The 11,477-nt window shown below is 39.3% G+C and overlaps 1 protein-coding gene across 1 annotated transcript in view; it reads right to left on the bottom strand.

Moving 5' to 3' along the window:
• Positions 1-781: 781 nt before the first annotated feature.
• The window catches only part of fndc4b (fibronectin type III domain containing 4b), an 87,296-nt gene continuing 76,600 nt past the window's right edge, over positions 782-11,477 (bottom strand). The window contains exons 5-6 of the mRNA XM_042332806.1: positions 4,476-4,609; positions 782-1,611 (exon numbers count right to left, since the gene is read on the bottom strand). Of these exons, the coding sequence (XP_042188740.1) occupies positions 1,570-1,611; positions 4,476-4,609 (176 nt within the window). The 3' untranslated portion in view covers positions 782-1,569. The remainder of the gene's footprint in view (positions 1,612-4,475; positions 4,610-11,477) is intronic.

Below are 11,477 nucleotides of genomic sequence, written 5' to 3'. Positions count from 1 at the left end.
TTGTGCATCATAGCGCACCTACTGAAGTTACACAACTGCAGTTGTACCTAGTGGCCGCGCCAGCTAACCATGGTACTGTGGCATCCTGCGTCACAGAGCACGTACATAACCAAGTGGCGGGAACAAAATAAAGAACACAGACAAAACTAAGTTGCAGCAACAACAACAAAATTACATTTTCAAAGCGCCGAGTCCTCCCACTCAGTCCTTCCAAAAGGAATCCTCCCAGGTGAGCGTAAAGATGAAATGTCTGTCTGTGTACCAATCTACATTCCATATTGGATCCTACAGGTACAGCTAGCAACTTATAATAATAAAAAAAATGTGCCAATTCCCACTCAACATTGCTCTTGACCACAAACACAGCGTTTCATGAAATGATTTGGCAGACAATGTATTTCACACATCCTGTCCCTCTCTCTCCACCCCCCTCCCCCCCCTCACCGCTTACTTTGCAAGTAAATGAAACACAAATAAATTCATTCTCTACTACTTCTGCTTAGAACAGCATTTGATCATTTAAAAAACTTCATTGACTTTTCTCTAAAACCAAAAATTCAGAAGGAAATAACATTGTTCCCAGTCAATTCTGCTGTTTACAGTCATGTTATTAAGCAGTTTTATAATGAATATGTAAATAAGGGGTAGTGAGTACACATGAAATCAGGAACATTAAATCTCTGAATAAAGACTCTGATTGCTCAGTATTACCACTCGGTCAGGAATAGTATCACAAGTCAATACAACGGGATAAGCATAATTGTAATTCAAACCTTATTTTATTTGGACTGAACTGATAGTTATGAAACTGACATTTTTAGAGTAGAAATTAAATTCTATGTACATGTGTTGAAATGTCGATAACAATTGAAAAGGAAGCTGGAATACTGAGCCATGTCAGTATCAGGCAAACATGGTTTATTCGATGGGGTTTGGCATATTAGTATGTCCTCTGAACAGTTTGTTACAAATCAGACAATTGCAATGTGATTCCTTGGAGTAATACTGACATCTTTGTGAAATCTCCTCTTGATCATCCCCCTAATGCTCACTTGGTTAACTAGTTCACAAGTTCACTGCAAAGTCCCAATGTTGGAATTAGAACTGATTTATCAGCTGAGATTTTTTTCATTTTTCTTTCAAATGTTGAGCCCTAAGAGAGACCCTCCTGCTTGTTGCACTTTGGCGAAGCAAAGGACAGATCCAAGCACGGGAGCACCAACAAATGGTAACTTGACCTAAATGGAGTGGATTGCCCTTAAATGTGCCTCTGATTAAGGCCCTCACCAAAGCCACACGTTGAGTCCAAGTACTTCTCCATCCTTGGACTTGGGATAGAATCTGCACTGGTCATCTGTGATGGCCCTTTTTGTGCCAAATAATGAATCCTTACATGCACGACTTCAGACTCCATGCAGATGCCTCTTGGGGAGAAAGCCTTGACAATGACATGCTTTCAGGCATAAAGAACTGACGTTGGTAATGCAAAGTATGGATCCATCCAGTTTAAACAATGTTCTTTCGGTCTGCTGAATTCTTCTTCCATCTACAGCCGGCTTACTGCATCAGTCAAACTTCAATGATATTAATGGCTGGTGTGTTATTTTGGAACTGAAAATAAAAAACATAACATTTAAATCAAACCACCAAAAGGAGCTAACAAATCACAGCTAATCATCATTATTTGTCAGTGAAATTATCTTGATCAAAATGTGCAGTAAGATATCAGCTAAACTTTAAGGGAATCCTGTGTTTGTGAGCCTCTGAGTGTATGGGTCACTCAATCTATGACTGTTTGTGGGACGCTGCTGCGCCAATTGGTTCCCGCTTTCCGCTCACAAAATATACAGTCACTACATTTCACAGTAGATTTTGTGTATCTATGTCTCTGTGCTACCATTTTCATTCTAACACCTTGCACAAAGTACAGATGATGAATGATTGAGAGGTGACACACTCAAATAATCTGATTCTGATCTGAACAAAGTAGGAAAAAGTAAATGTAATTTAAGTAGTTGGCCCAATTTGGTTTCCCAAACTTAAGATCAATAGTGCTCAGACTAGCACAGAATGGTTCAGTAATAACCTTTAATAGGCATAACCGACTCTTCAGTCTCTGGTAGCATCAACCTCCATGGTTGCACACTACAACTCACCAAGCCAGTTAGGAACCTAGATGTCTTGTTCGACCCTCAACTGTCTTTTCTTCCCCACATCCAAGCCATGACCCGCTCTGCCTTCCCTCACCTCCGTAACATCGCCTGACTACGCCACTACCTCACCCCTCAGGCCGCTGAAACTCTTGTTCATGCCTTCATCACCTCCAGGCTCGACTATGCAAATGCCCTGCTTGTCGGCCTTCCCAACTCCTCCCTCCACAGGCTGCAGATAATCCAGAACTCTGCAGCCCGTGTTCTCTCCCGCACCAAACTCCATGACCCCATCTCCCCCATTCTCGCCCGACTCCATTGGCTCCCTATCCTTCGGAGGATCCAGTTCAAGATCCTGGTCCTCACCTACAAAGCTCTCCATGGCTTTGTCCCACCCTACTTCTGTGAACTCCTAACCCCCTACCAACCCACCCGCTCCTTCCGCTCAGCCAGGTCCAGCCTGCTACATGTCCCCCGACCCACCCGCCCCACCATTTCCGGGAGAGCCTTCAGCCACTCTGCCCGCAAACTTTGGAATTCCATTCCCCAATCACTCTATCTCGCCCCCTCCTTAGCCTCCTTCAAGTCCTGCCTCAAAACCCTCCTCTTTGACCATGCCATCGGTCACCCCCCTTCCCCTCCCTTCCTTTCTCCCCCACTGACCCCAGCTCAGGTCTGAAATGCTGTACACTGTCCAGCGCCTTGGGACGTCCTCCCGACGTGAAAGGCGCTATACAAATGTAATCTTGTTGTTGTTCAATACACTCGGGTAGTTCCTGAATCAGAAAACGTCTCCTGCATCAAGTATTCTATTTGACTACCATAAAGGGTCTATCATTAGAAGATGACACAGAATGGTAAGTTGCAGAGCATTTGCTTTGGGGGGGTCTGATCCAAATGTAATTGTTCAATGAGCTTTGAACAAGAAGTAAAAGGCTAGCAAATTTAGTGTTTGGGGATAAGTGAGGCCTATATTACTTGTTGGAACCACATTGAGTGGGTGGTAAAGGTGAGCAATTTGTTATTAACCTAGTGATAACTCATTGAATTTGGAACTGATTTGCAACCCCTTTTTAATCCAGTGACAATGCCAAACTATTTATGATTAGCATTTATATGGATCAGATTTTAAATGAGACCAGTAACCTGGCCATATAAATTACCCTTTCCTTAACCCTGAGGATTTCAGAATTAAATTATGCCATGATTTCTTTAATTCTAAAACACAAAGTGCATATTGTTATTCAGTAGTTAATGTTGATTTGAACTTTCTCTGGCCTTCTCTGACCATATTGAACTAAAGGGAAAACGCACATTTTTCCTCACCATAGTCTTTTCCTTTTTGTTTATACAAGTCTTATGCACATTCTTGTACATAACTATAGTTGCTTTAACCCTCAGCTCCCACTCTCCACGCCAATGCCGAGCCAGAATCATCAAGCGCTTTGGGATATTCTCCCGATGTGAAAGGCGCTGTATAAGTATAAATTGTATTGTATTGTGTCACCTCAGAAGTATCACTCTTGCTCTTTACAGCAACAACAACTTGCACTTATGTTGTGGCTTTCATTTAGGTTAACTTATCAAATAATATTTTAATCTATAAGTACAACCTACAATAATAATTCTCACATTTGATATAGTGCCTTATCATGGCATCAAAATGCTTTACAGATTTTACCCAAAGTGATTGTGTATTTGCAGGCAAACACAGCAGCCAATTTGCACACAAAGGTACAGCAAACAGCCATAAAGTGAATGACCCATTTTATCTGGGGGATTATTGGCCAGGACAGTGGGAGAAACTCTATATTCTGTTTTCAAATGGTATCATGGGACTTTTAATCTTCCCTTGAACAGGTAGATGGAATTCAGTTTAATGTTTCTTCTGAAGGATGGCATCTCCAGTAATACAGCACTCAGAGTCTGACCCAGAGGCAAGAGTACTACTAAGTGATTCAGGCTGACATACATTTTCAAGCAATGAAAAACAGCTTTACTGCTCAGGGGCATATCTCAATCTGAGCTAGGCCAGTACAGGATGAATAAATCTAGAGATATTGTATTTATCAGTTGCAAATAGCAAAAGAGGAATTATTCAATCTTTTATATAGAAGTGTTGATGGTGAAACCTTATGGGATACAATATATATTTTGGGACATGACATGTGCCTGCCAAGATGGTGGAAGGTAAACTGGATGACATTGGTCTTCTTTCTCCTAGAATATTCTTATGTTCTTATGTAACCTAGTTTTTTGAAACGCAGTTAAGTACATTGATAAAACTGCATGGCTTATGTTAACCTCTGGGATTTGCTTGCTCACCTTACTGCGCAGTAGTCCTCCGGTTGGACGCTCAGGAGTGCTGTGTTCTGACGACGGCTTGGCCTTCTCTTTGTTGTTGTTTGAATCATTATCTTTAATTATATCATACTGTCTACAGAAGAGAGCTATGACTGCTGAAATATACAAAGAGAGAACACCTTCAGTGATTTGTGCCAACAAAGCATTTGTAAACCAAACATTTGTAAGCCAACAGGAATATGAATAATCATCATCATCTGTGTCTGGAATACAATGCCTATAACATCAAACTGTCTCAAAGGACTTCACAGGTAATTGTTTTTCAGTGTAGTGACTGTATTTATAACTAAATGTAGCAGCCAATTTCTGCACAGTAATGTCCTACAAACAACAAATTGCATATATCTAGTGCCTTTCAGATCGGGATGACGTCCCAAGGCAAACAGCCAGGAGGTAAATGATTAACATAATCCCACTTTCAATGAAATCAATAAAGTTTATAAATTTAATTTAGAATTTTTAAAATGGTCTAATGATCATCTGGTGACATTGGATCCATATTAATATCTTTCGATAGGCATGAATATGTCAACTAGAACCAAATACGTTTACCGACCAAAAAAGTCCATTTGGCCCATCACGTCTGTGCTGGCTCTTTGAATGGACAATCCATTCAGTCCCATTTACCTCCCTTTTTCCCATACCCCTACAAATTATTCCTTATTAGATGTCTATCTAATTCCTCCTTTACAAGATCACAGATTGTTTTGAATGAAGAAGATCCTTCATCCCATCCAATCTCAGCAAGAACACCCACTCTACTGTTCCCCCATTACAGCATCAAGCTGCTTTTTTATAAGCCAAGTAACCCGGCCTCAACCATCTTTCTTGGCAACCTGTTCCAGTCATTGATTACGTTCTGAGTAAAGAAAAATGTCTGGGTATCTATCCTGAAATTGCCCTTAAACCTATGGCGTCTTGTTCTACTGTGTTGGTGCATCCTAAAGGATTGATCTGAGTTTATTTTTTCAATCCTATTTACAATGTTATACACCTCTCTCCTTTGAGTCACCTTCTCTCAACACAGAAGAGCCCCAGCTTGTCTAATCAGAGCTCTGAGATGCTACTTTGCATGAAGGGCATAACCAGTGTCTGGCTAGTGGGGCCTCAGCTCCCCCCAAATCCAACTTTTTCTCCAGTTTTGGCTGATAGGATGTTGAAGCCATAGCGGGGCGCTGCTCTCTGTGATGTGTAACGGAACGTCAATGAGTGGGAGTTGGATCCATTGCTGGGACACACACACACATATACAAACAGATAGTCACACACTCCACAGTCTTCAGGGAAAATGTCAGGATGTATGAGGAGTTTGCGTCTCAGCTCAGCCTTCCCCACCCACCAAAGAGAATATTTTCACCCGCTGCTTATGGTGAAGGGTAATGCAAGTTGTTGTAATGGTTGCTTATGACTCGCACTGGCACCAAAGGGCACAGTAACACATTCCCTTTCACCGAATGATCTAGCTTTGTATAGTGGAGATTGTATGGTGGAGATACTTGAAGATAGGCTTTAATTACGATGCCCCTCAGCCCTGCTCTCTACCAATACTTTCTCACTGATTGGCAAATTGGAATTGGTCAGTGACTTCTCTAAACAAAACAGCCAATGAAGGATCCTGATCTCAGTTACACAAATCTTCAACATGGACCATGTTTCCAATTAGACTATGTTAGCCCATAGACATTGGTGCTTTTACTGAATGAGGATTTCTAAAAGTAGTTACACAACAAGAAAAAGATTAAACAATTGAAATTTTGCAGGCAGGAGAGGTGACAGGTTATTAAATAATAATCCTTTATTCTATTTCACAGGATTTACTGTGAAATAGAATGACTGTGAATTTTAGGCGAATGTGGGAGTCCAATTTTGCACAGCAGTATCCCACAAAAGGCAAGGAAGTGAATGACCAATTTTACTTAGGAGATTGTTGACCAGGACACTGGGAGAAACTCCCTTCTCTTTTCGTATGGTTGCATGGGATCTTTAATAGCCACTTGAGCAGGCAGATTAGACCTCGGTTTAACGTCTCATCCAAAGGATTGATGAGATTATCAGCATCAAACACTTGCAAAAATCCTGCTACTACGATCACACATTAAATATTGGCTTGCAAGGTTTTCAGGGGCTAAATGGAAAGAATCACTGCTTCCAGTGAGTTTCTGTGAGGTTCAGGAAAGGATGACTAGCATTGAAAGGTATCTTTAACGTCCACTTGTACAGCAGACAGGATTTTGGTTTAATGTCTCATTTGAAGGATGGCACCTCTGTCAACGCAACACACCCTCAGTGCTTCATTGAAGTGTCAACTTAGACAATGTCCTGATGTGGGGCTTCAACCCATAACCTTCTAACTCGGAGGCAAGAGTGCTACCAACTGACCCCGGTTGACACATAGGAGGGAATATGACGTTTTTAAAATTACAAATTATCTTCATAGGGTAAAGATAGAAAGTATAATTTGCCCTGATTGACATGTTAGTAATTACAGAGAATAAATTGAAAATTATCAGGAGGAGAAAAAGGGAGGGTTGGAAGAATCTTTTTTACACAGAGGGTTGTAGTTTGTGCCTTACTACAAATGGCCGCTGATACTGGATCCATAGCAACATTTAAAAGATAAAAGAATAAATTTGCTAGGGAAATATTAATGGGAATGGGAATAAAACAGGGGAATAGGATTAGAGCAGACAGCTCCATTGGGGGAGGTAATATCAGCATGGGCACAGCAAGACGAATGGCTTCCTTCTGTGCTATAGACTCTCTTTGGTTCTAAATTACTAATTGAGTCATGGAATACAGAACTTTCAAATTATAACCTGGAGGGGGAATTCTTTTTTAAAAAGGATATGATTCTGCTGACGAACGGTGATAGCATCATACATTTTGAATTTATGTGCTAATTCATGGTCTGTCAAACAACTGTTTCTCAGCTATACCTCATCTAATGGAAACTGACAGAATGAAAGAAACAGCCATGTTACCTATCTGGCAGGAGTAAGAAAACAGCCTTAGGTCCTCTCACTCAATTTACAGGGACAGCTTCTACTGAAATCAAAGGGACCTTCTGGCAAGTTGTACCATGGCAGCCTTATTAAGTGTACTAAGTCGACACCTTTATCAATTTGTGGATCTGGAATGAGGTTGTACTGTACCTATTGCATTACTTGCTTTTTGCTCTGGGTTAAAACAGCTTGTTTCCAAGTGCAAAAACATTTGATTGTTAGGTGGGATGTTTGTTTAAAATCATTGGTTAAGATAAACAATTGGATTACAATCCTGTACATTCCACATCTGCCCCATGAGTTGTGGGCCCTTATACAGCCTCTCAGGATGATTAGGCAAAGGGGTGACTTTGTATAACAATTGGCAGCAAAAACACTGATCACTATCTCTTCCTTAGTCAAAGAACCCGAGCCTTGAAATTTCACTTGGACTTTGTCTAGAAATTTTAAATTACGCAGAATTGTACAAAATGCTCCAACTCAGTTTTAATTTGAAAGCTAGAACTGAGAACACCTAGCTTCCAAATTATTACCAGTTATGATTGCATTTGATATAGCACCTTATCACACTGTCAAAATATTTCAAAGTGCTTCACAGGTGTTACTGTAAAGTGGTGTGAATGCACATTTTTTAGTCAATTTGCATACAGCAATGTCCCACAAACAGCTATGAAGCAAATGATCAATTTTATTTGGGGAATTGTTATCCAGGATACCTAGCAAAACTCCCTTCACTTCTTGAATAGTGCCATGGGACCTTTAACATCAGCTGAAATGGCAGACAGGGCCTCAGCTTAAGGTCGTATCTGAAGGACAGTACCTCCACCAATACAGCAGTCCCCCAGTCCAGACTGGTGAGCTCAAAGTCAAGATATGGGGCTTGAACCCATAACCTTCTGACTCAGAGACAAGAGTGCTACCAACTAAGCCAACTGTATCTAGATTTCCTATATTTTTTTAGTATTTTCACAGTGCTCAGAATTTGGCAGATTATTAAAAAATTTTAAGCCAATTCTCTGAAAGTTTTTTTTAATAATTACAGGTAACTGAATTCAGCAATTTGCCAATTTCTAGACACTTTGAAATGCTAAGAAAATAGTAAATAAATCTAGATCTAGGGTGGAATTAATCCCTGTCATAACTTCTAACGTTATAATTTTGGTCCTCAATATATTTCACCATTCCTTTATTTTATGCTACTGTTATTTCTTTATTTTATGCTACCTTGCATTATTTATATTTCTGATATGCAAATTATGTGGAAGAAGATTTAACTGTCCAGAAGCACTGACATGAATGTAACATTTGTGAGAGAATTTACATTGTTTGGTAAAGTTGCCAAACATTGTGATGTGGACTTACAAAGGAATTTGTATACAAATATGTTATACAACATGTTCTATCTAACTTAACCAACCAGTGATATTTCATCTCTGATGATCAGGTAACCAGACAACCAAATATAGCACAAAGACACAAGAGAGGTGTAAAGAAATCCACTAGGCCCATTTGATTTCCTATTTGCAGAATCCCACTCTTCAATCTTCCAGTTACAGCATCAAGCTGATTCTTAAATGAATTCAAGGTCCTGGAACAGAACAGGTTGTATGCTGAATAGGTTACCAAGAAGGATGGCCTCAACCATCCTTCTTGGTAACCTATTCAGCATACAACCTGTTCTACGTACAGGCAATTGACAAGTTGTGAGGGTCACATAGGTGGGTGTAAAGTATGTGTTGTTGGCAAGTATTAGTGAATGGTGTGTTCCACATTATTAATGCGAACTATAAAAGGAAATGTGCTCACGAAGAAAGTACGATTCACTGCAACAACAACAATCTTTTTTCAGATAAACAAATGTCCTTCTTTCTGCTTCTCATCTCATTTCTTCATGATCATAAAAGCTTTGGTAGCGATAAAAACAACTGTTATCTAAGAGTCAGCTGAACAAAACCCATCGCGAGCACCAGAGCATACCTTTGTGAGAATGGATGACTCAGCCCTGCTGATTAAAATTAAGTATTGTGTATTGTTATTCAAAACATCTACTGACCAAGAAAAAAGATGAAAGGTACCATTTCTAGTACTAAAAAAGGAATTTGGTATCATAAGCACAATTTGTCAAAATGGCAAAAGCAATATCAGTCCCATTCTGTACAAATTATTAATTTTGGAGTGATTGTTCAGTATAGTTGGGCAGACAAATGACATTAATTCAAAGAATATTTTAAGATTAATTACTTAAAATATATATATTCTTAGCAGCAAGAAACCTGATTTATACTCTCCATTGTACATCACATCACTGCTTAGTGCCTTTGCAGAACACCCAAAGGGCATGAATTCAGAAGATAGTTTCACCATTAGTTTTTAATGTCTCTATACTGCTTCAATAATAATAACAATATCTAGCATTTCAGAACATCAAGAATTCAGCAAATTATTAAAATCAGTCGTAACTTTGAAACTGGTTTTGTAGACTTCTTCAAATAAACTTACTGAAAAACAGCTTCAAAATGAAGGCACAAATAGCACAAAACTACACTCAGGTGGAATTTCTCTCCAGGGATGCATTTAGGAATACCACAATTTTGACTTGTACACTAAAAATGCAATTTGTTTTTTAAATGACGTTTTTATTCTGCAGTCTCTCCATTTTCTTGTTCTCTGCCCTATTATTTTAATTCACATTAATTTTCCCTATATATATAAAACATTTCTTGCATTCGATATAGTGCCTTATTAGGTCGTTGAAATGTCTCAGAGCACTTCACAGAATTTACCGTAAAGTAAACTATCACTATCTATTTTGAAAGCATACACCTATATTAGTTTTCCTGTTAGTTTTATAATTCTATCCAATCTTTCCTAATATTTTCCCCCAAAACTATTACCTCTGAACTCTTTTATTTTATTTTGTCGGAAAAATTGTCACCATTCTGCATTATTCTGGTTTGATAAACTGATTGTCAGCAATTTTATTTTGATCAGTCTGATCAGTCTGGCACATGCGGAAACCCATCAGCATGTTTAAGAGTATCCAAACAAGACTGAGAATTGACATAGATATGTCAACTACACATGAAAATTCCCCTGTGTCTTGAATGGAATGCCAGCTCTCTCCTTGGAGGGATGCATCTTGCATTCCTAACCTGGAAAGTATTAGGTGGTAGTTGTCAAGAGCCAAGGCTTGGGGACTTCAGGGTATGTGTTTAGGTACTGTTGGAGTTTAAGTAGCTAAAACTAGGTAGCTTGCCAGTGAAAGCACTGTCTGGCCAGCCTCCGACTTCCAGTGAGCACTCACTGGCCCATTGAACTTGCTGTCCTGGGCATTGAAGCATTTCAGTATTGCTTCCTGGCCTAAGTCTCAAAAGAAATTCTGACAGTATGAATGTAATGCCTGATGCCACATTTTCCACCCGGAGAAGTCCTGTCTTATCTCTCATGTTCAGAAAGGCATTTGTGTTGTTGCAAACTGTCATTGGTTTATATCTGTACTCACTGCTATGGGAATAACCCAGGATTTAGCAGCCATTCCAACCAAACATTGCAGTGCAAAACCACAAATTAATGTTTACCAGGTCTACGAACACCAATGCACAATATTCCTATTAGCTTTGAGCTAATGCACACAACAAAAGTAATCATCAAATTCTGTTTGTATATTTAAACCTGAGTTAGGAGTGTATTATAACCAGTTGACTTTGATGTGATTAAGATTGACCTGCTAAAATTTCATTGCCATATGCAGTTTACTCAGTAAAAGACCAAGGGGTCAAATATGGATTGAGTAACCAGTGCTTGCTCATGTTGCCTGCAGAAGGATCTTATGAAGAATTAAATGGGATATCAGATTTATCAGTTTAATTTACGAAGCATAAAATCAGAAGGGAAATAAGGTTCAAAATTGACTGCTATAAATGTAATCAATAGCATACTGCAATTTTATGAGTTCCAATCA

Source organism: Callorhinchus milii, unplaced genomic scaffold (assembly GCF_018977255.1).
Source record: "Callorhinchus milii isolate IMCB2004 unplaced genomic scaffold, IMCB_Cmil_1.0 Scaffold3, whole genome shotgun sequence".
Taxonomy (NCBI): Eukaryota; Metazoa; Chordata; class Chondrichthyes; order Chimaeriformes; family Callorhinchidae; genus Callorhinchus; species Callorhinchus milii.
The sequence above is the reverse complement of the archived record's forward strand: the minus strand, read 5'-3'. Positions and strand labels throughout refer to the sequence as shown.